The 25,750-nt window shown below is 36.5% G+C and overlaps 2 protein-coding genes and 1 long non-coding RNA gene across 4 annotated transcripts in view; 2 read left to right on the top strand and 1 right to left on the bottom strand.

The window, feature by feature from the left end:
* LOC149651104 (neuropeptide SIFamide receptor-like) overlaps nt 1-25,237 on the top strand; it is a 37,758-nt gene extending 12,521 nt beyond the window's left edge. Inside the window, exons 2-4 of one of the 2 annotated variants that reach the window (XM_089847890.1) lie at nt 19,679-19,778; nt 23,556-24,202; nt 24,296-25,237. In XM_089847890.1, coding sequence (XP_089704016.1) covers nt 19,679-19,778; nt 23,556-24,202; nt 24,296-24,339 — 791 coding nt within the window. In that variant the 3' untranslated portion in view covers nt 24,340-25,237. Of the gene's footprint in view, nt 1-19,678; nt 19,779-23,555 lie in introns of both variants that reach the window. The other variant, XM_089847889.1, reaches the window with a different exon arrangement.
* LOC149651103 (DNA polymerase beta-like) overlaps nt 1-25,750 on the bottom strand; it is a 61,784-nt gene that overhangs the window by 31,505 nt on the left and 4,529 nt on the right. The window lies entirely within an intron of this gene.
* LOC149651105 (uncharacterized) lies at nt 5,872-7,815 on the top strand. The gene is made up of 2 exons (XR_016371052.1): nt 5,872-6,825; nt 6,891-7,815. It is a non-coding gene; the product is annotated as an uncharacterized LOC149651105 (long non-coding RNA).

Below are 25,750 nucleotides of genomic sequence, written 5' to 3'. Positions count from 1 at the left end.
TCTAAGAAAAGAGAAAATGGAATATCGACCATTTTATTCTTAAGATGCAGTGAGCTCTACCTTTAAAATCCCTGGAGCTATAAAACCATTCAAGTATAAAAATCATGAATGGCAAATACATTTAAAATAAAGCGTAAGATTCCTTTTAATTCTTTCAGACTTTATTTTGGGCCTGATCTTGAAAAACGATCCCTGAAGGAATTGAGACTCTGAACGGGCTCCGGCTCTGAAACATTTCAACCCCAGCACTAAGATTCTATGGGAAACCGGTCTTATTTACTTTGACATAAATAAATTGAATACTCCATTTCCCATTAGGAAACCACTTACAATAAAATATTGCACAATATGAGCCACATTGCCTAAAACCCAAACCTACAGACAAAATCTTGAATTAGGCAAAATTTCACTTTAAAGTTTAAAATAACTATAACAATATTGAAAATATCCATTGTTCTTTTATGCCTAACCTTTTGAAAGTGAATTTTAGGCCTCAGGGGATTGTAAAATTTAACAACTAAACAACATTATCTTCCCCTTCCATTTTATTTTTGTGACTTCTTGGCTCTTGCTCTTTCCCAAAACTCTCTTGGGAAAAGGCACGACTGTATGGGAATGGGAAGCTCTAAATAATATCTAAGAAAAATCGAGGGGGTGTAAACTTGATGAAGTTTTCCGTTTTTCCACGAATTTTCTAGAGAAAGGAAGAAAATATATAAATCGATAAACGTTCAGTTAATCTTCGGTAGTTTCTTGAAATATTCTGGGAATAAATTTTGTAGGAGATAAAAATAAAACGCGAGCAACAAAAACTTCGATACATTTCAGGAAATTACAAGATGTTAGACATCAATCAAATTGTTCAAAGTGTTTTTCGGAAGTTAATATATAAAGTTAGCCCTATCATTACTATAGAATTCTTTTATATTACAGTTCTTTTGCGCGTGCAACTATATTCTTATGTGAAAATGGGCAAAATTTCAGTAGAATTTTCACACGATCGTGAGAATTTGATGATTGAACCGATATCAAAACGCAATTTATTTAATCTAAAAATAGATAGTTAGAAAATACTTTGGAACAGCTAAGACTATTTATCATGTACGAATAGAATTTCGCAATTTCTTCTCATAGAGCTTATTCGAAACTTATATCACATCAGAAGGGGGTAATAGAAGAAGGATGGCACTCTGTATCCTCATAATACCTTAGTTTTGCAAACATGATTCTTCTCAGGCTCATGCACGTGTTTGTTTGGTCTCCTGTTCAACAAACTTCAGACGGGCATTGCACCGTGCGTTTGTGTAAATTCTATAACTATTTGGTACTAAATCGTCAGCAATCAACTCTTAAAACCTCGTCTTGTCGTGGGACAAAAATCCACAAGCAAGCCTTGGCAATAGAGTAATGAAGAGGGAACTATTTATCGCGTATGTGATTCGGTTTAGTAACCTTGCTCCAAATGTTCTGTTGTTGTGAAGAATCATGTTACAATTACCCCTCTTTGTGGTACATTTCTTTCGAAAAGAACTATTGTATATAAAGTTACAGAATCTTTCGGGCATTTACAACTTACAATCATTTTACATTAAAACACCGGCTCTAGAGAGCGGCTCTACAAGTTTTACACTCCGTAGCTAATAAAACCGATTTAGGATGAAAAAGAAAAACATCTTACTCCCAAAAAGTAAATGCTCCATTAGTACTAAGATTTCAAACTCTAGTCTCTAGTGTATGATTCCACGATTTTTGTCGATATGAAGCAAACATATTTTTAAATCTTAAAGCGTGTATGTATGTATGTACCTCTAAGGACTTAGCCAAATGTATGTTTAAATCTTTCATATATAGTTTTTTTCGATACACAAAAATATGCCTCAAGCTTTCGAGGTTGCACTCCGATCCGCTACTCCACTTAGCTTGAGTGACCATACAACTTTAAAGGACATTTTTCCCTCCATTTCTTTTAGATTTCTTTAGTCGGTTCTTTTAAAAGCGTTGAGACCGCTAATACATGACGAACAAGAGTTCAAAGCATTTTCCATGTTAAATTTTACTAAGAAAATATCAGCATAGATTATTTTTTTTTTCTTTTTGATGTTCCTTAGAGGTTTAATAAGGGCTTTTAAAAGCAATTTTCTACAAGAGTTGTATTTTATGTAGGTACTTCAAGTGCATTAGTCGTACTCTAACCAAACTAAGGAAGCAAACAACAGAGTGTTTTCTTAAAATCCTCAAAATAATGTTCAATAGGGACAAAACCATATTTTGGTAGGTTGATTCGTTGAATCAGAAGTGAGATGAGACTAGAAGTGAAGGGCTCTAGCATTGATAGTAGATCCTGGCACTAGTGAACAAATTTGAGGATTTTATGCCGTTTCCCACGCGCCTACACTACTGAGAAAAAAATTGGTCGAGTTCCAAAAACATTTCCTATCCCCTTCCCCTCAACCTAAAGCGGCCGAACACGGACGCGGCTCTTTGAATCTAGTTCGGCCGTCTACCACCGCTTGCGTCTCACGTTTTGGAGGGGGAATTCAGAAACCGCTACTAGAGGGCCAACCGTTCTTGTGTTATCAAGAATATTCACTTTCGCCGAGTGAAGAATTTGGTTAGCTCAGTACTTCTGGTCTCATCTCACTTCTGGTTGAATTACAGTACTATTTACAAAGATTTAGTGTTCATAGGCGTGTCGTTTGTACAAGTATGCTCCCCATCAAGTATATTGTTCAGAGAGAAAGTTACTGTCGTGTTACCGCAGCTTAGTATTTTATTTAAGGTCAATTTACGTCTACTTCTCTTATATTTTTCCAAACATCTGAAATATAGATAAATTCCATTTATTTCATTGCGGATTTTTTTTATCTTTTATGATGTTTTGGCCTGGTTAGGATTACGTTTTTATACGTTATTTCGCCTGGTAAATTATGACTTTGATGCATCAATACTTGATGTAATGTAAAAGTAATGTTTTTTCTCGTTTAGTTTTTTTTTTTGTATCAAACACATAACTCTTTCTAAAAGAAGTATAGTTGTGGTACAAGAATTGAAAATGATAAAATAAAGTCCAGTGAAAACATTCCATTTGAGTTTGCATGAAGGAAATAAATATTACAGGCTGAGACAGACTTAGTTTTGGTTAAGTAGAGACTTCATATTTGGACGAAAGGTTGCAATAAAGATAGATCTTCTTATGTACAACATGAAGGGAAAGGTTATTTGTATACACAAGTACTAAAACAAAAAACAACTTGTTTCAAAACTAGTGTTAAAATAATTTTTATTTTCTTGACGAAGAGAAGTTCAGGAAAGAATTTCATGTGGGTTAAAGGTTTGCCTCGCGGGACTAGCGAGACATAAAACTGTCAGTGTCAATTTGAACGAAAGTACCAACGGAAATATCTTGACTTATTCACTATACCAGCTTTTATATCTGAAAGAATAAGCGCTAACCCGAGCGCGAAGAAGTGGCGAGTCTTAACCCACACAAGAGTGTGCGGTAGAAGAAAGAAAAAATGTAGTACGAGCTAGGGCTTTCATTGTTCTTAGCTTCATATAAAAGTCTTTAGAGGGTTCATATCGAGTCCCCCTTGGAGCAAGAATTCAGGCAGCGCCTAGCAGCGAGCTAATGGACTTTTAGACTCTCGGGTAACGGAGCCTTTATCGGGTAGGTGAAGAAGTCATACCGTATGACTTGAAGCGTTACAGATTCGGTAAGAGCAACCAGAAGAACTATGGTCGGTGGCTGAAACACGATTTACAATATCGAAATCCCTTACCCTAATACAACGATACATTTAATTAGGACGATTTGCGTTGCCATGATGATGCTTATTGATCTTATTGATGTTAGAGGTGCTTTCATTGACGTCACCATGGTCCAAGCGTTGTAAGCTTGTTAGACTACCACAAACATCTTACACAGTGAAGAGGAAAGATAAGGATTCTTGGTGTTGCTAAGACTGTTTTCTTGGCTCCGTACAACATTCTATTAGTTAATATTGAGGTAAAAAGCGTGATTTAGTTATCCGTGCCTGAAGCTATAACCTCAACAAGGTATATCCTTAGCCAAGATTCCGAATCTTTCTTATTTCCACATCCGAGAAATCTCATTTTCCTTTTCGCACTTGACGTTCCTTCTGGCAAAGTTGTTGTCATTCCTATAAGAAACCTTCCCAGGAATGTCTTATTTATATATAGTAGAGCAACGTCGTAAAAACTTGGAAGTGAGATGAAATTAATTTTAAAGCTTTACAAAAATAGTAAGGCCGGAACATTGTGTTACGGTAGATAGTAATGGGATATTTTCGGTTTTTAAACTGCGTGTTTTTTGCTTTCGAGGGTGCAAGAACCTTTACGCGACTTGACATTTGTCGTTGACAAATTGATATGTTGTTTAACACGGATGGTAGTACATTTAAGCATGAATGAAAAGCTAGAGTACTTTTAAGAGTTCATTTTAAATGGGAAACTTGGCAGCGAAAATGTTTTCTTCGATAAACTGTTTTTCTTAAACATCAAGCTCAAATTCTACACACACATGTACATATTATTGTTTTCTTAAAAAACAACATATTTAGATCGACTTCAAAGTACTTTTAAAAACAGGACCATTGCATCAAAAGATAACATTTCATACACACAAGTCATCTCAACGATATACTGTTGTCAAAAAATCTACTTGACCCAAGAAGGAATAAAAGTCAAAACGTTGGCTATCTTCTGTTTATCGGGAAGAGCGATGCATTTTTTGCAGGGACATTGAGTTTCCTAACCACAGTTATCTTTGAAAATAAGGGAAAATAGTCCAGAAGAATGGGTAACCCTAGCTGGGGGTAATGTATGTGCCGGGCACGGAAGCAGACGAAGATTTCATATTGTATAATGACCTTTCTTTTCCTTCTCGACTTATATTTAGTTCTTATTCTTAGCCGTCTCAAAACGGGCTGGAATTTCTCGGGAGTATTCATTTCCTTTCTTCCGGATACGGATAAAACATTATATAACTGTATCACGTAGATGGTATACGAAAGAAAAACCAAATTACATACTCGGCAAACCTTCAGTTAGCTTCAAGGACAAGCCCCTGTACATTTTCTTTGATTGTTGTTTTCAACTTATTGCATTTGTTGGAGAGATGGGGAAGCCATATGCGCGCAACTTCTGAATACTCGTTTTCGTAACGGGACAAAAACACATTGGGCATTCACCTGAAACCTCAGACCACCTACCCATGGACAGGCAAAGCCGTGTCAAACCATAGAGGATATACAGTAGAGGAGTAGAGTGGACAGTTGTTAATTGTATTCAGTTCTCGTAAAAATGTTTGGAACTACTTCCAGCACTCGGTTTCTTGGTAGATACGTGGTGTCAGGCGTTGTTCTAAGCAAACCTAGCTCCCTATTCAGTTGCCTGTCCATGGTTAGGTGGTCTGTGCTGAAACCAACCCGATGTTCTTTTAATATGATGGAAACAAAATACAGTCGGAATCAGACGAGAATTTGAGCAAGTACAAAGCTATAGGCGCTCTATACTTACGTTTCAAATTAATTTTGACTGGAATGTTAGATTGATTTTTGTGCAGAAGGAAAAAAAAGGGAAAAAATCCTTAATATTCTAAGTCTATAAGATGTCAAATATAATTTCTTTCTCCCTTAATAGCTATAAGGGAAAAAACTAATTTCCGCTTCTTTGTAACGCGGCGTGTAAACCCTCTAATGTAATATTTAAGTCTTTTTTCGTTAATAAATGGTTACTGGAAGAAACCCTAAGACTAAGACTTAATCATGTAAAATATTACAGTAGCTCATTCAAAAAAAATCTAAATGGAATTTAATTTAAACTGTCCAGCAACAATGTAATTTCCGAGGGGGAAACCACTAAGAAAATTTTGTACACCTGATTTCAGATTTCAAATGACTTCAATTGAACTATCAAAGACTTCATTCGACTTCAAAGACTTCACTAACTGTATTTGATTTCAGATGACTTCAATAAAATTTATAAAGACTTCAAGGGACTTCAATATAATTTATAAAGACTTCAAGTGACTTCAATACAATTTATAAAGACTTCAAGTGACTTCAATACAATTTATGAAGACTTCAAGTGACTTCAATATAATTTAGAGACTTCAAGTGACTTCATTACATTTTATAGACTTCAAGTGACTTCAATAGAATTTGTAAAGACTTCTAGTGACTTCAACATAATTTAAAGACTTCTAGTGACTTCAACATAATTTAAAGACTTCAAGTGACTTCAATAGAATTTATAGACTAAAGCCGATTTCTATTTTTTTCTCAAGACTTCATTAAATTGTAATAATTAAAAAATATCTATGTACTTCGCTATTAAGTACTAAGGTGCAGAGCAACCGAAAGCAATTATCTATGCAGAATTATATCAAGAATTAATTTACTATAAGAATGCCTAAGTCACTAGATTTTACGCTTCTACTCTTACGCCGGTGTTAGTGGACAAGTAAGCCCCACCCCTTTCATGTCCCTCATTGCTCTGCGCTTTCCTATTGGATCCCGCGGGGATAGGTCATACAGACGCGATTGACGTATTCCGAATAGAGAAAGAAAACGTCTAGCAAAGTAAGCAGAAAATGGAGGCTGCCAGCGGTGCTGAAACGGTTAGGGAATGGTTTTTAATTGCCATTAACAAGTTAGTTAAAGGTTTTGAACCTAACTTAATGGAGTTTGAATACTTGTCTCTACGTGAAAATCGTTCGTTCTATAATTGTTTCAAAATCGAATCAAGTGTACTATACTTATGATTTCGTGAGTTCCAAAAACCAAACCAAGGCTTAACGAGAAGGTAAAAGAGATAGATGGTGGAAACATAGAGTAAGATAAAATATTAAGTCCCGCCTTCTTTTCCAGCCTCCCCCCACCCATGAGGGGGGATTGTCGACTATCACGCGCGCACCGGACGCCTTTTTAGGCCTTCTTATAGTAAATTCCTTCTTGATTATATGGCGCAGATACAAGCCCGGATAGTATACTGATCCATTTGATCGTCGCTTATGTCTCAAGAATTCTGCGACGTTTCACGCGGGAAAATATGATCACGTGATCGGCCGCTATTTACGGAAAGAAGTTTTTGTCGTGGCATAGCTAACTCAATCACGCCAGTGAGCGCTTGGGCAGTAGTTTTTGCAAGGGGTCGGTCATTCATGAAATCCCGTACGCTACCCGCGAAATCCAACTTAATAAATCTCATAAAAAATCCGAAATCAATAAAGAAATAACCAAACAGTAAAGAAATCACAAAATCAGTAGAGAAATCACAAAATCAGTAGAGAAATTACAAAATCAGTAAAGATACCACAAAGTCAACAAAGAAATCACAAAATCAGTAACGAAATCGCGAAATCCATTACAAAATTCACGAAATCCAAACTCAAATGAAATCACAAAATCCAACGAAATCAATTGAAATATCCCAAAATCTGCCGAAATCATGGAAAAAATCCGAGGAAATCACGGGAAAAATTGCAAAATCCGTTGGATTTTATCGAATTTTGAAATCAAACAAAATCCGACGAAATCAATTGAATTCCGACGAAATCAAACGAAATCCGAAGAAATCAAATTGGATTTCGAAATCCCGTACACTGTTTCCAAAACCTCCGACCCCTCAGGTTTTTGAAACTGATTATCGTCTGATTCATACTCGAATTCATAGTTCAGAGAACTAGAAGACACAATTTTTAAATTGGCTGCTTGTATGCTGTATTTCGAAGGTTCCCAATTTAGTTAAATAGTAGTTTAAATTAAGCCAATTAAACTTCGCCACAAACAAAAATATATCGTTTTTACGAATATTCCTTGAAAACGGAATGATTAGCAGCCGACAATAAGTCCAAAAAGGAAACATTTCTGGGGAAGAGTGTCTGGCACAAGAGTCTGGTAGCATTGCACCTCCGAAAACGGCCGAAAATTGAGGGATAGAGACCAGCCCCCCTGTTTGACTGGAAAATTTATAGGACATTGTCCACTGTAGTGTGCAGAAATAGTATCACATCTCCATAGTCAAGCTATCAAAACTTCCAAAATTTTATTGGTCAAACTGTCCAGTGACCCCCTTAGTTTTTAACAAAACTATGGCACATTTTAAAATTCCAGTGTCCTGTGCTTATTTCCGGCCCTGATCAAGACTATTGAAGATAAAATTTGAAGAAAAGGAAATTTCCACTTATGAAAGACGGAATTTCAATAGACTTCAAGGGATTTTTCTACCACTTCATTTGACTTCAAGAGATTTCCAACGGACTTCGTATGACTTCTAAGAGACTTCAAGAGATTTCCGAGAGACTTCAAGAGATTTCCGAGAGACTTCAAGAGATTTCCGAGAGACTTCAAGAGATTTCCGAGAGACTTCAAGAGATTTCCGAGAGACTTCAAGAGATTTCCGAGAGACTTCAAGAGATTTCCGAGAGACTTCAAGAGATTTCCAAGAGACTTCAAGAGATTTCAAAGGGACTTCGTATGACTTCTCTTGACTTCAGAGAGACTTCAAGAGATTTCAAAGGGACTTCGTATGACTTCTCTTGACTTCAGAGAGACTTCAAGAGATTTCAAAGGGATTTCAAAGCGATTTCGTATGACTTCAAGAGACTTCCGAGAGACTTCGACTGACTTCAAGCGATTTCCAAGGACTTCGCATGACTTCAAGGGATTCTCTAGGGACTTCCTAAGATTTCCGAGATTTCAACTAAACTTTGCGATTTATAGAGACTTCAAAAACAATTTATGGACTTCAATTGTGATTTCAAAAATTTTGTACACCTGATTTCACAAGTGGTTTCCCCCTCGGTAATTTCATAGAACCTAAAGAGGAACTAAGATTTAATTTCGGAAGGTTTAAAGCTGTCAGATCCCAGGTGATAAAATCTTCAGAACTAAGTTTCATGTGTCTACACCTCAAATTACACTTCGAATTAGAGTCACCCTTCTCTTCTTTGAAATTGCGCTTTTAATAACGCGCTCATGAAAAAAAAACCTGCGCAATTCGTAATTCCGCTCTTCGCTCTTGTGGAGATTAAGATCCAAGAGAAATTCTCCTTTCCTTGCTAGAGTTTGATGTGAGAAAAATCATCCTTTGGCGAATGGATCGAGAAAGACTACTTCGTAAGTGTTAGAACAAATCCCGAGGTTACTGGTAATGGGATCTGCCAGAATGAACTAACTGATTTTGTCTTATGGGTGTGAAGTTAAACGAGACACGCTGCAATACATTCTTTCGTCGTATAGGATGAGAGAAAAAGGTTCGTAAGTCGAAACCATTACAGGATTCTGACCCATTAAAATTCCTCAAATGTCTCTCAAAGTATTTCTTTTTCTGTTAATGGTACTGTTGAAAATTTGTGGGTTGAATTGAATGTCTTCTGTTATAAACGCCTTTGGAGGATTATATCGATTCTCTACAAATTAACGCACTTGAGTTACGAAATAGCGTGTAAAGTTAATTATATTTCATTAATTAAGTCATTCGTTTTACGTAAGACTTCTAATTGGTTCTTTGGAGTTGGAAATTGTATTCCCTAACTCTACCATGGGGCCTTTCTTAGATGTATGTAGCCTTTGAAATTATTTTCACCATAAGATACGTTCCATAAGTTTGTCACTGGTTACTGGTCATATGAAGTGACCTAGATGAAACTTCAGAGATTCTGGGGAGGTGCTGTCAAAGGCTTAGTTCAAACTAAATGGGGAGATGGAAGTCCTGCAGAGTAGTCAATTCTCGCGTCGTTCTCTAATCGAACTAGCTCTCAGTAAGTCTCTAGCATTACGAAGTATAGACAGTGTCACTCTTATGGAACATATCTTATAAACTTATGTTTTCACTAACCACACGCAGAGTGGCTTTGTTGGACTTTAGCTTTGACAAATATCAAAGGACACCACTTTGTCTCTCGTGTCTTTCTAAAACAAGAAGCTTTTCCAACTAAAAGTTTTAAGAATTTTTTAAAAATGAAAGCCAAGACCCATAAGACTGGGGAATTTATAAAAAAAAAGAAACAAATTTAAGAGGTATTGACAAAACTTTCAAGCATTCGGATGCTTCGAATTACAGTATTTTCATCCAAAAAAAATGATTCGCTTCCCTGGCAAATGGAAGCGAAGGAAAAAACAAGACTATACATTCTCAAATTCTCCTGGGTCTCAAAAATATCCTGATTCCAAAAAGAAAATTGCTCTAGAACGAATATGAAACCGCACAGAGATTCCATAAGCTCCTTGGTCCCTAAAAGGCCAGTACAACCGAAAAGAAATATAGATTATGGTTTTTTGCTAAAAATGTTTCAAAATCTGATGGCTAGAGCAAAACTATCGTTTAACCCGGCTTTCAAATGCTATGCAGCATTTTTGTTCTACTGTAAACTCGACTTCTGTTACAGGTTGACTTTAGAGCCGTTATTTTTGCTGAACAACCTTGCTGCCCAGGGATATACACTCTTGTTCTTTTTTACCTTTAACCCTAACTGGCTTTCGCTCATAATAGCACATTTGATGATGCCATTACGAGAATACAGTACCTTCATTTTGGTAAGGCCTCCAAAGTGGATAAAGGTTTAAAGCTATTTCTTGGACGACTCCTTACACTGTATGTCACGTGTCTTAAACTAAACTTATCCTGACTTTCCATTCACAAGCCTCATCTCATAGAATAGGCTATCGAAGCCAAGCTTCGTCCCTTGCCCTTAAAAAGTAAATCTTTATCCACAAATGGCTATTACTTTCGATTTATTTTCTTTATTACAAAAAGTATATCCTATATATTTATCACAATTTCCTTAAATCCATATCTTTTACCAAAGCGGAGATACTTTTTTAAAACCGTATAATAGAGAAAGGAAGTCATATACCGTTCCGGAGATTCAGGGTTTATCTCAGTTTTCTTTTTACGATTTTTCTTTTCACTGGGTTATGGGCACTCGCGTATTTCCTATCGTTTCGTTCTAGCCTTGGTGAGCTTGGTTTGCCGATCAATCACAGACCCCGCAAACGTCTTTCTGCCAGAACAAACAAACAAAATTTCGATACGCGATATATTTCTTGGGAGATCTCTACGCTCCTTTACCAACGCCTGTTGTATGCATGCATGCCATTCCACCGAACTTGAAACCAATAAGAGAATTTATCTCGCGGATACACTCGTAGAGAGATTGGACACTATATATTGGAGAATAACAAGGGATATGTTTAAAATTGGCAAACAGGTTTTGGCACGAGGCAAAGGATCGTGGAAAATAAATTATTTATTTCCACGAAACTGAGGGAAATATTTATAACCAGAAGTATGTAATACTTCCCTTTGACAGAAGTGTACCAAATACAAAACGGGGTAATTGTAACACGATTCTTCCCAACATCATTTTACATTTGGAGCAAGGTTACTAAGCCGAATCTCATACGCGATAAATAGTTCCCTCATCATTACTCTATTGGATCTTAGGTGCGTTTGTCTACATAGATTTTTGTCCCACGTCAAGACAATCAAGTTTCGTGTTTTGATTGCTGAGGATTTAGTACCAAACAGTTATAGAATTCACCCCTGCATGGTGCGATGCCCATCTGAAGTTTGATGAGCGGAAGAGCAAACAAAAAGGGTATGCCTGGGGGAAGAGCCATGTTATATAACTAAAGTATTAAGAGGATACGGAGTGTCATCCTTCTCCTATTATCCCCTTCTGTCATAGCGTATTTCATCGCAACGTATTTTAAGGAGCAAACTTGTTAATATGAAATACAATATCATTGGTTCATTGAACAATTTCTTGGGTATCATCTCGGGTCACAAAAAACATGGTATCATAATAATTTGCCAAGCAACAACATTAATTTGGATAAGCAAATGGATCCTTCGTGCATTTATTATTAATCCGGCATAGAGACTAACAACGCGTGTCATTATAATTGGGCCATATTACCAACGCACCATATTGTATAAACAACCATTATTTGCACGTCCTATAGAAGGGTATCGCTTCGTATTGGGATATTGCCAATGCAAGATACTTTATATTTAACCATGGTGAAACGAAGGACGCCCGGATGCTGTATCAATCAACGTATAAATTTGACACAATGACTATCTGTCGACTGGCATACAACTCTCGTGCCTGTAAATACGAGAGCTCTCGTATTTATTGGCTGATGACATGGGCGTTTATCATTGGCACTTATCCTAATACAATTTTATTCACGCCAATAAGCGAGGGGTCAGTCACTCCTGAAGCTTAATCGGTTTATCTTCGAAGGTACTAAAGGGAATAACGCGCAATCTTTACTATTCTAGACAGTGGTATATTGAAAACATGGATAACTGTAATCGGTGTACAGATAATCTGAGAGTGACTAGCCCCTCGCTATATGAAAGCGTAAGAAGTTTTGGGGCCCGATTGAATACCCTTTTTTGCATACTGGTTCTTTGCAATCGACTAAAAATAGGTGAACCCTTCAGGCCAAACTACGTCCTGCATGTTTAACTTCTTCGAAGTCAGTCCACGTTAAAGGGAGCATTGATGTTTCACTGAAAGGGCCACGAAGAGAAGGGTATTTTCTCTACTTTCACTCATTGTTATTCCCAAGATCACATTGAAATTTTGATTTCTCTATATACAACACGTCATTTGCATATTTTGTTTATCGGGAACTATAAGTCTTCGATGTTTGTAACCAAATTTTCTATCACGTTTCTAAGCAAACATGCTTATATACTTTCAGGATTATAAAGTTTCGATTTTGAAATTTAGTTAAGCCCTTTTATTATTCATATTTTGTAATATGAGAGATCGAAATTACTTATAAACCCCGGGGAAATTTCAGAAAGAAGGTACACGTGACTGTACCTTCGACCAATGAAAATTCGTGTTTAATAGTTAATTCCAGTGACAGCGTGAAGTTTCACTGAAGAATTTAATTATAATCAAAACTAATTTCGTGAAATTAAATAACTTTACAAAGAATATATAAGAGTTACACGAGAATACACCCTGCAGAGGAGCGGGTTTAATTAGTGTCTTGGTTACACATACTTTCCAAACTTTCTTAATAAAATGGTAGAAAAAATGGTGAAGTCTATTTAACCCACAAAAACTTTGGATCTGACGTCATACTTTGTGATAAATATGTTCCCAACAAATGGATGGATGAAGGTTAAATGAGAAGCAAGTACCTTTCATCTCGAGAACGCGTTAGACGTTAAAAGGTTCATGTAGACGTAGTATTCTTAATAAAAAACCTGTTAATTAAATGTGAATGCTAAGCGATGGCGCGTTGGTGGAGATCTTGTCAGACAATATCTCTCTTGAAGCGATATCCTTTCTAGAATCCCCCTTCTCAAGAGTGACCAGATTCCCTAATGTGGTCACTATAGGCTCCGGAGATGGTATCGCCTAGAACCATGATGGATGACCACGGAGAAAGAAAGGAGAACTGAACGACTGTCCGCCTAACGTCTAGCGTATCGAGAGCGCGGGTGCCAACCCCTTTGTTCTTGATATATCCATATATATACCATGGTTCAAGACCGCTAGAATGGAAGCGCGAATGAGTTATTGTCCTCGTTGAAGCTTAATAACGTCTAATATGGTAAGAGCCACATGCCTTGATTAGATGAGAATGTTAAGAATGGATATTTAATTATATTTTTTAATATGAAGTATAATTAGATATTCCCTTTGAATTTCTCCTTAAAGTCTTATCGTTAGACCAGAAACCTTTTATCCAATAAAAGTGAGGCCTATTACTAGTGGAATTCACAGCAATATCAATATCGATACAAGTGGGACCTCTGCAGCCCGTCTTCCCAAAATTCAATCATATTTGGGAAATTTCTTACTAAAGGCAACCCTAAATGCTTTTCATACCCTAAGTATTTTTTTTTTCATTGCATTAGTGTTATTTATTACAGCTATAGAAAGCAACTTGTGTACTTCATTGCTATCCTGTAATCTTTGGGGACAAAAAAGCTACCTTAGATCCTTTTATCAAATACAGAATCCTTCAAAAAAGAACGTCAAACGACAATGTGAAATAGAGCGAAAAAGACAAACCTATAAAATGCCTTATAAGAAAGGATAAAGACATCGATTTGATGGAATAAGGGCTATTTCTAATTTCGTGAGTGAATAGATATACTTATAGGGCTATTTTTGAATCCTATGATGTATTGTTAAGTTAATTTCTGAAATATTTTTCACTTGAAAGAATACCAACATCTGATTTTAACGGATTTCAAACCTTAACAATAGGAAAGTGTCATTATGGTAAACAAAACTCTACAGATTATAAATTAATATCCCTTTTTATGTCAGTGAGCCTTAGAAAAATGATATCGCAGTGCATGGCCTTGTTCTTTAATGATAGCCATAACCGCTACCGCAGACCGTCCATCATTTTACCCGAAACGACGCGAAACTTATACCCACAAAAGGAAATTATTATTTTGATTCCAGCATTTGTGATTAATATTCTACTCGACCCAGTAATAGTGTAAAAAAATTGTTAAACCTTGCTTGGCTTTCACCATCAACAAAATTAAAGCAGCATTGGTAATTCTATCATTTTTGATTTTCTAAAACTGTCATTAACTATTCCGACGTTGATGCAGAAGCATATAACCGCACCGAAGTTCACATCAGATGCCTCTCCCAGTTAGGCGATGATATTTTCTATCGATGCGACCGCAGCGCGCTTATGCGGAACTTTTTATTCTAGTCCGCCAAAAAAATTAAGAATGTTCCACTAAAAGGGGCAGGTCGTCATTTCATCTGAGAGCCAATGAGAGACCAAAGATAGACGTGGGAAAACATCATTCTGGTTAAAAACAATACGGCCCAAGGGCTCGTAATAGTAGCCATATCGTACGAGTGAATAGCCCCTCTATACCCTACCCTAATGAGTGGATAACCCCTCTATACCTTACCCTAATGAGTGAATAGCGCTATCTTTTTCAATGCTTAAATGATTTACCGTGCATAAAATCAGAGTGAATAGCCCCTCGATTCCCTACTCTAAACAGTGATTAAATTATAACCGTATAAATTTACTTATGCTGTAATTCTAATATTCCGGCGAATCGAAGAACAGATAGTTTTTTTAGTGATAATCCCCTCGATGAGTTTACAACATAGACTTATGCCGATGCACACTTATCGCATCTTATAAATTTCTAACAAGGACTTATGCCCAGAAACTTTTGAAAGAGAAAGTTTAGTTATAGTGATTACGCATTTTAGTGATTATCCCCTCGAATTACCTTTAGCAAAGCTAAAATGATCAAATGCATAACGTTCATTTAACACTATGTTAGCTCTATCTAAACCCACATTTGAATTAACCGCCAAAACGTTCCAGTCAAACATAACATAGATGACGATAGCTACCGAACGAGAACGAAACACATGAGGAGCGCGGTAGGAAACGGGAAAATCGTTATCTATTTAATTAGCACATATATAAAAAGAAAATAAATATAAAAACCCTAAACATACAAATTCATAAGTATCCGACCCCACAGATAAAAATTCAAAAGTTTCCGACCCCACAGATTAAGAGGTACCCCACCCCACATCACCCCGACATTTTAGAGATAAGAATAAATAATAATAAGTCTCTATGGTTCATTGGTAGAGTGGCTGTCTTCTACACCAGCAACCCGGGTTCGATTCCCGGGTCTGACTTGAAAAAATTTTAATTAAAATTAAATCTCTAACCAAGCCCAGTAACCCCTATGGGTGGGTTGTGGTAATATAAAGTTCCTTTTAAGCTAAAATCTGACGATAACGAAGCGACAACCCCGGCCACTACTATTACGGACGGCTCGGGTCAAACTAAGAGCCTATCGTATACTACGATATGGCTAAAAAAGATACAGGCAGAGGCTAGTAAATGTTTTAAACTCTAATAATGATGGGATATAGTTATTAAGATTAGATGACATTAAAAAAATGTGTTCCTCTCTCTAACCTCTCTCGACTTTAAAAGGGGAAACAATATAGAATCCCATGTGTACTTCAAAAAAGGACCAACACAACATATAAAGCATTACTGTTATTAACTCCCATGTAAAATTCTCCTGACAGTTATGCTTATTTATATAGCATAACTTACAATACTGCAAATTAGTTTTTCTATTGTTTTTCGTATTGGGTTTAATTAAAGAAACATTTTTACTAAAATTATTGTTCTTTCTCTTACAAAAGCAAAACCACGATACCAAAAACCTATTTATCCTGAAAGATATTTTCTTTGGAGAAAAAAAATTGTTAGTGGTTTTCAATCTCTTTCCATTGTGGTCCCACAACTTAACCCCATAGCTCGAAGCAGTAATGTTAAGGCAAGCAAAACCCAAAAGTCTTAGTAAAGTTTTAAGGGCAAACGCGTTTCCTTTTCTGCTCCCAGAGGGTATACCAATTAAAAATTCAATTACTCCCGCTTGAAGGAAAGGATACCGTCTTCTAGGAAAATAAAACTGAGACTGCATAGGAGAAATCTTCCTCACCATCGAACTAAATAAGGGCAAATAAAATTCAAAAGAGAAAAACTACACCTCGGTTAATTGCACGAGGAACTAGCTGCAACAGTTAACTAATTCTGAAAAGAATTGCCAAAAATAACACTCCTTTGAGGCATCCACTTTCTTTCAGTTTTTGGACTAGATTAATATGATATCTTGGAGACACAAGATCTTCTGATGAATTATTTTTCCATTTCGAAGAAAAACCAAAGGACTAACTTTCACCCTTTGTTGCTTCTACTCTTTAGCGAGTAGAATCTCAAAGGATTTAATTTTTGAAGTACTATGTATTTATATATTAACCCTTTTAAAATTTAAATCCGTTTTTGGATACATTCGTCGTAAGCCGATTTTCCCTAGGTAATACAGGTTAAAATGCATTGGATTTGCATATTTAATCCGCGAAAGTTTCCAACTTCAAAAATACTCTAGAAGAGACTTTAATACTTTCCGTGGAACCCGATTTACTATTCGAAAGGAAACTTAAAGAATATTATTTTAAGTTTCTTTTCTCACTGCATATCGAAGCAAGAAATTCATAATTAACCTAGCACTTTTATATTTATACATATTTAAATTTATATTTATATTTATATTTATATTTCAAAAATCCTATTGCACATTAATATAAACACAAGAAGAGCACCGCTATTATACTTTCAGCGAGTGAAAAATTAATGGAGTTTAGAGTTGCTAAAAGAGGAAGGAAATAAATTTGGGCAAAATCAATTTGAAACTCTCCTTAGGGGAAACTTTAATTTAACGACCGAATCCATAAACAAGAATTCATAGTTTCATTTGAAGCAATTGCGACGACCGAGAAGTTCCTAGACCTTTTCGGTAAATTGGATACCCCGCTTAACTTTTGTGGGTTTATTGAAAGTATAAGGAGTTAGTATAAAGGCAAGAAAGACAACAGCTTCGGTTTAGCATCGAAGTAATCGATAGGTAAATAGGAAGGAAAGTAAAATTGATGTTTTCCTGTTTTGGCATCGCGTGAGGAGCATCATGGACTAAAACTTTAGAATATTGTAATCGCGTAACTCGTTGAATCTTTAAACTCTACTCAATTTTCGCAAAAACGCCCAATGAATTTAAAGAAGCATAAACCTTAGATTTGTGCCTTGGAAACTGCGTTTCAAATCCCTTATGTAACAGAAAATCGTTCCATCTCACGCGTCTTCGAATTATCCGTGGAAACGAATACCGTGGAAGGATTCCCAGTTCTATTTATTACTGGATAATACTCTACGGAAATGAAGAGCCGGCACCAGGTGCTGATAATGGAGGAATCGAGTTTTCTTCGCTACAAAATTTACAAACTAAAAGAAGATTGTAGCATATACAGGGTGTATCCGATAAGCCTGTCATAAATTAATGGGTGTGTTTTTAGGGTTTAACTGAGTGGAAAGTGCATGTCAAAGAACATGCATGGAGTATGCATTTGCAACATTAAGTAACGGAGATATTACACCTCCCAAACATTGATTGACCCCCAAATCATGTAGAGTAGTTAGCTTATACTTTACCAGCGTTGGCACACTTCTACCCATTCAATACTAGGATGAAGGTTACATAACTTTCTTAGATTGAAATCAACAGAAGTATGATATGTCTTACTGAGCATGTGCGGCTCTTTTATTGTTTTAGGGGGTCAATCAATACTTTGGGAGCCCATAAATTAATTAACTAAATATTGTCGTAGTAAATATTTTTCATAGTCACTTCGACTCTGTTTGAACAGTAAACACCCTTCAATTTATGGGAGATTAACAGAAACACCCTGTATAACAGAGCTCTGCTATTTATTGAGAAGAGAAACAAAATTCTTCAATTGTTTTAACAGAACGAATATTAAAATTTATTTCGTAGTTGAAACAAATTTGTCTCAGAGGAATCGTTCAAGAAATCTGTGGCCTTTATCGCCCATAAACTTTGAAACATTTACATTTTTTTAAGTTTAAATGAGTCTACGTGTTAGAATGAATGAACGAAATTATATGCATAGTTAATTTCAAAATTCCGCTCTGATGGTTTCATGTTAATGAAAAGTTTAGCCAACTGGATAACGAGTACCTTCACTGACAATGGATTAATTAACTAACCTCATTACGGTTAAAGAGGAAATAATTATTGAAGTTCATTAGAATTCAACAACTAATTACATGTCATTTAATATTTTTTATAGTTGAAATAGATAATCAGTAACGAATGGAGATTTATTCCGATAGGTATTGTAATGAACCTATTTGGAGTTTCAAATTTATAAAATATGAAGATGGCAGCTGATTAATATAAAAGTTATGCAACTGTTTGTAAGCTAATTTCGTGTTTCTAAGACTGTCACTACTCATGTCTCAACTGACAAGATTTGATATTAAAACCCTGGAGCATTTTCCAGCTGAACTCTCTCTCTCTCTCTCTCTCTCTCTGTTCTACAATTCGATTATAGCTAGCCCTTGCGTTGTACATCATCCTATGGGATACCCTGAGCTGTCAAATAAGGAAGGGGTTGTGTATTTTGACAAGCTACTTCCTGATTGATTACGCTACTTCCAAATAATGCCAATTTTAAATATGGACACAACCACTTAAATATACCGCTATGCCCACCCAGTGTGAAATTTTTAATGAAAAATAAAAATATTAAATGGCAATTTGGTGCAAAATACACGTAACTGACGATACTTTCCAAAACATCTGTTAAACATGGTAATAAGATGGGTTCACAATAAATTCTTGACTTCATAAAGTTGCGTAGCTAAATTCAAAAGATAAACAAATATCTGTCATGTATTAAATACTCGTTAATCCAAGGTAACGAGCCGATATTGTTAAATCCCCGTTGTTGTAGCAAATTTACAAAGAGATATTGATTTTACGAAGCACGAAAAATATTAATTTTACTGCCTGTTTCAGACTCGGCTATGAGTAAACTGTTATTTTATGTTACGAGAAGGTAAACGACGTACATAAATCTCTTCTCTACTTCGCATAGCATGAGAGTTAGCGAAAGATGCAAGGATATTTTGTTATCTATCCAAACATTTTCCTAAAAATTAATTTTTCGTTAACAAGCGACTATCCAGTTATGTTTATGTACACCCCGGTAATGAATAATTTGTTTTTATTTCATTTTTAGCTTGGATGCTCGGCTGGTTTATGTGCAAATCTGTCTCTTATTTGCAAGGGGTTTCCGTCAGCGCCTCTATCAACACTTTGGTAGCCATATCCCTGGATCGGTGAGTATCCCATCCCATGCAGTCCTCCTGGACTCTGTTTACGTTACCCATGCGGGAGGTTATTGCCGTAACTCCCAAAGTTTGGTCTAGTTGAGAACTGGGAAGTTCCAAATCTAGCGCAGTTAGCTGTACCAAGAAGCGATATCTAGTTTTCTAGGGAGAAGGTATAAGATGCCTAAGTATTCGCGCGCCATAGTCCCAGGCCCCCTTTCAAAATATAAGGGGGGCGTAAAAGGAGGCCGGGCTATTTCGCCTCTCCTTAGTCGGAAAATAGGTAATTTTCGTCATTCGCGTCGCGTTGACGTGAGTTGTCAAGAACCAATGAGATGCTGGTTGTAATTTAGAGGCGGGGATTAACTCCGGGCCTACGTTTGGACTGGAGGTAAAGATAGAAATGTGGCGAATTTATGCCTTCTCCTATTAAACTAGATATCGCTTCTTGGCTATACTATCAGATCTAGGAAAAGGCGGGGTGGATCGAAACGCGTAAATTCCGCGTTGTTAAACTGATAACTGCAACCAACAATAAATTCGGATTTTCACACCCATTAATTTGACAGTTTCCTCTATCTCACACCTCTTGACGTTAGGTGATATTAGATTCGCAAATTCAAAGCCAGTATTTTGTATCGCATTTGCAATTCTGCAGTGGAGTCCCTCGAACTAATAATACACGACCGGGGCTTCTAATTCGGAAACTAGTTACTAAACGCAACTTGCACTACGAGTGTTTACCACGCGCGTTTCGTGTCCGTTTTGCTAATAAACAATATGGAAGGGAAGACCTATTTATTTCTCATATATAGCCCCATTACCTTTTGAAACGACATAAACTTTATAGATATTTGCATTACGATCCGATATTTGGTTGCATGGATCAACCCCCGAGAGGTGTAGGTAGTTTAAAGTGATTTTATTATACATCAGATGATATAAGAGGTCATGAAACTTAATTGCGTATCTGTGATATAATATCCCAGTAGAGCTAAAACCACGTAAGAGTCTTAAACCCACCCAAAATTATGTCGATATGAAACCACAGCATCGTCATATTTATTTTTAAGGACATCACAATCAACAATTGCCCTAAGAGCATTGTGGGATGAGTGATTAGGCATTTTACATAGCGAATGCCTTATTAAAAATTCCCGAGCCTTGGGGGTTAAGAATTTCTGGGAATATTTTCTTCTCGCCTAAGCAATTTTACAAGTGACGTTGAATGCTTTAAAAAAAGGTAAAATTCCTTTTCCTAGAAAATGTTCATTAGGTAAAACGACAGGCCCAAGAGCGTATTTTATTCCGAAGTGCGGCCCTTACTTTTTCCTTGAATCGATGAAAATTCTTTTACGCGTGATTCAAATGTAGCCGAGGGATGGATAGAGTTTGAAAAAAAAAAGTTTGCATTTTTCCTGTTAAGTATTTTCTTTTTTGGAAATATATGTGTTACAATCTAAGATTGGGTAAAAAGAAACTTAGAAAGTCACAAAAATGTAAGAATGGATTGCAATTTATGCATGAGATAGCTTCATATCTCAATTCACGATGTTACAATCTTTTGAAATTCGATTGGTTTTCTTTTATCAAGCGTGATATCGACCATTAGGGAAGGAAAGATGTCAATCTTGGATTTCCTCCAATTCGTTTAGTGAAGATACTGATTTCTGATATACTCCAACTTTCTACCTTGTTTAATCTGGTAAAAGAAAGTTCTGAGATAGAGTGAGTAGACTCTCCAAAGTTTTGGCGACAAAAAAAAGGGGTAAAAGCGCATTGAATCGAAATAATATATTTCGCTGATGAAACAAAAGGAAAGGAATATTTTTCAGGAAAGAAAGAAAGGAAAATTTATTTTCTAAGATTTTTGCGACTTTCTCCAACAAATTCAAAGAAGATAGAAATTAAATTGGGTAATTTAATTAAGGCATTCTTTTTGCCATCATTGGACGTTTCTTCATTCGCTAGGAATTTTATTATTTTGGTAGAAATGCGAGCTTTTTTTCACACAAATTTAATATAAATTTAACGACAATTTAGTATAAGGCTAACTTTGTTTATCACAGGAAAATAATTTAATTTTTGATGACTTCAGCTTGTAATTTTGAAATGGAATGCAAAGCATACTGTGAATTTTGCATTTTGCATTTTTAAACATTTTTTTTTATTTTAATTTTCTAAATTCTTTGGGCTTAGGAGGGTTTAACTGATTGGAAGGTTTTAATAAATAACACAAGCTATAAATTAAAAATACGGTAATAATAATGCTCAAAGGAACAACCACGTTTTCATCTGTCTACCTTTCAAGAAAATTCAATCTCACTAAATTCTAGGCTGTCAAAATCGTTTATGACTATCATTAAAGATGACGTCTTTTGTTGTTGTTGTAGGCTATTGTATCAGACGGCGCTAGAAATTCCTAATCCATTCGGCTGCGCTTTCTAGCTTCTAAAAAGGTAAAACTGTTAAAAGCGGAACTATAATTTCAGCGGAAGTTCCTAGGAAATGTCCCTAGAGGCGAAATATTCCATTTCCACAATACAAAGTTCGGCGGGCCCTACGCAATAATGGCTCAGGATAATAATTGGACCCTTAAAGGGAGAGTAAAGCGATTCGTATTTCGTGCGCGCTGTTATTGGCTTCGTGTCGTTCACCTTTTCAGTGAACCCTCCCTTTAATAACTTTAGGCATGTTTAATAAGGAATATTCCGGGAATGGCGGGTGGATATCTGATAAGGAGAAAACAGATCGTGGGGAGAGTACATAACCCAGCCATTGTTCACTACGGTTGATCGGAAGCGCAAAACTATGTAGAGAACTCTTCCGGGAATTCGGTTCCTTATCTGACCTTTTTATACGAGCTAGGGCCGAATTATTGATCAGAAGCAAAAGCAGAGCGGAACGTAAGGCTTAGACTATACAGGTAAACTCAATTCAGCAGCGAAAAGAGAAGCCAAATGACACACTGAGTGTCATCAGATGACCGGTGAGACTTCGTTAATGGTTGGATGCCCAAAGACTAGTTCCCATTTTAAACTCCGAAGAGCACGAAGTAAGAAGAAGGGTAACTGAAAATCTTACGTACGGCTTGACAACTGGGAGCTCGGGACATTCTATCAAATGGAAATCGGGTTGACGTGCTTACCGAACTAATCTTACCCTGGACAGCCAGGGGAAAAGAGTAGGCGTAACTTCTCCAGGGTGTTTTTCACAGTGAAGTGTTTACGCTACCCAAGGTGCTAGCAGTGATTTATAGCATCTCTTTATAGGGTCCGCGTTTCGGTACATTTTGCTCGTGAAAAAACACTTTGCGATTCCCCAAGTAGGGACCGAGGGAGAAAGTGACATGTTCTTGATTCGTTTTTACAATATTTCTACCAAGACTGTATACGTTTACCAGTGTCGTCTTTACATAGTTGACAATTGCGTTTTCTTCAGGGGATAACCTATAAAAACCTTAGTTTTGTTTTACGTATTTTACCAAAGAACTATTTGCATAAATTGGAAATCGCACAGTTTCACTTATGAAGCAAAACCCGGTTAGAATCTAAACAAGCTACATATTTTGAGACTCGAAAGAGTCAATATATAAGGTCAAATATTTATATTCCAAGGGTTTCCCAAGTGCAAACAATCCAGTATATTCTCAAAAAGCCTAACCTTTAGGGGTTATAAAGCAAACGGCTCACGAAGTATCGGAAACTTCCCTTTTTCCGACGATTCAATTATCGGAATAATATTGAAGAAGTGTATATATTGATTTCCTGGCGTTATTTTTTAAAGGTTTCTGGCCATATGCTATCCACTGCGATGTCAAATGTCAACGAGAGCCACCAGAAGAATAATATGCGTCATCTGGCTCTTCTCACTGGTTATCTATTCACCGTGGGCAATTTTCTTCAACGTCATTCCCGTCGAATCGGCTGACTCCAACATGGAAATCTGCGTGGAAGAATGGCCGGCCGAAGAGTACGAGAAACTATATTTCCTGGGTGCCAATCTCATTCTTTGTTACTTGCTGCCACTTTGCATCATCACCTTCTGTTATCTGTGCATATGGATTAGAGTCTGGCGTCGAAACATTCCCGGAGAGACGAAAGGCGTCCAGATGCAGTACGTCATACAGAGGTCCAAACTCAAGGTTGTCAAGATGATGGTCGTAGTTGTAGTCATCTTCGTCATGTCGTGGTTGCCATTATACATAATCTTCACTAGAGTTAAAGTCGGAAGTCGGATCGAGCAGGATAGTTGGGAAAACGCTTTACTCAACGTTATGGTACCAGTGGCTCAATGGTTGGGTGCCTCTAATAGCTGCATCAACCCTATACTCTACGCCTACTTCAATAAAAAATTTAGGACGGGCTTCGGAGCCATTATCAAGAGCCGAGAATGTTGCGGGACGCTTCGTTTCGAGACGCGTCCCAGGCAAAGTACGACATTTCGTTCAGCCTACAGGGTAAACTCTCGAATGGACACGCAGTGTGATTACTTATCAACTTCTGCCGTCTGATTTATTTCAGTAGCTCACGACAAAAAAACTGAATCGGGAATAGACAGACAGGCCTAGGCGAGGGTACTATTTATATCGGCTCTCATTCAACACGCGCATTGAAAAACAATATGCGTGCAAAGATCTCTTCATTCCACGTAGACGAACGGGTCTACAGTCATAGTCTTCACGTCATGTGACGGAATTATTGACACTCGCGCGAGCCGGGCGTAAACCAACCCTTAAAGAGAAAACTTTTCCGGATAAAATCCAGTTTCTATTCTCCCGAGATGGCCATAAATATTTGTTGGATTTTCATTTTGGCGTTGGCGCGGATTGAAAAATATGTTTCTGGAAGATAATAAAACTTTCGGGAAAAGATTCTTTCCGGATTTTTTATTCTTTCGGTAAACCGACTACTTTATCAAACTTTTGACTTCCTCTTTGCCAAAAGTAGCCCTGTTTAGACTGAAATTCCTCTTCAAATACACGTACGGTGGTGCGGACGTCTAAGTCTCAGAGCGGACGATCACTGAAAACCAATTATCGAGCCAAGTTCCCTGTTTATTTTCAAGTGGCATTTGTTTCAACGGTATACGTCTTCGTTGTCAAAATATTTGCACATGCCCCAATATTTCTCGGATGGTCTTCTTAGTGAGAACGTGAAATCCGTATCCAAGCACGAATAAACGTTTTTTTCCTACTCCCATATGCCAAGATAAAAATGTTGACGTTAGTAATAATGTATATTAAATATATTTATTAAATATATTTATGAAATAAAGGGCTATCATTTAAACATATAATTCCAAACTGACATTAAATAAATTGAAAAAAAAAAAAAAATAGTTTAAGCCAGTGCCTGAGCTAAACAAATCATATTTTAAAAAAAATGGAATAAATAAAACATAAAAACTGTAATAAATATGTGAAAAAAAATCTATTATCTATATGAAGAAAAACGTTTTGACAATGTACAAGTTTCAGTACCTTAATTGGACTATGTACAAGTTTCAGTACCTAAATTAGACTATATACAATTTTCATTACCGTAATTGAACTATGTACAAGTTTCAGTACCTAAATTGGACTATGTACAATTTTCATTGCCTTAATTGGACTATGAACAAGTTTCAGTACCTAAATTGGACTATGTACAATTTTCATTACCTTAATTGGACTATGTACAAGTTTCAGTACCTAAATTGGACTATGTACAATTTTCATTACCTTAATTGGACTATGTACAAGTTTCAGTACCTAAATTGGACTATGTACAATTTTCATTACCTTAATTAATTGGAGTTAATTTGGCAGTTTGAATCCCAAACACGGTAGAACACAGTTTCTAGTTGGATCATTTGGAACAATACGTTAATTACGAGTAATTGAAAGATTAATGGAAATTTGGTAGTTTTAGTAATGGATGAAAAAACTTCAATAGCCCTATTTGTTGTAAATTTCAGTAGTGAAATCTCGTGGTTCATTT

This window comes from Phalangium opilio, unplaced genomic scaffold, assembly GCF_054372755.1.
Source record: "Phalangium opilio isolate 3A_F unplaced genomic scaffold, DU_Popi_V2 ptg000082l_1, whole genome shotgun sequence".
Taxonomy (NCBI): domain Eukaryota; kingdom Metazoa; phylum Arthropoda; class Arachnida; order Opiliones; family Phalangiidae; genus Phalangium; species Phalangium opilio.
Note: the sequence above shows the minus strand (reverse complement) of the source record. Positions and strands in the feature narration are given on the sequence as shown.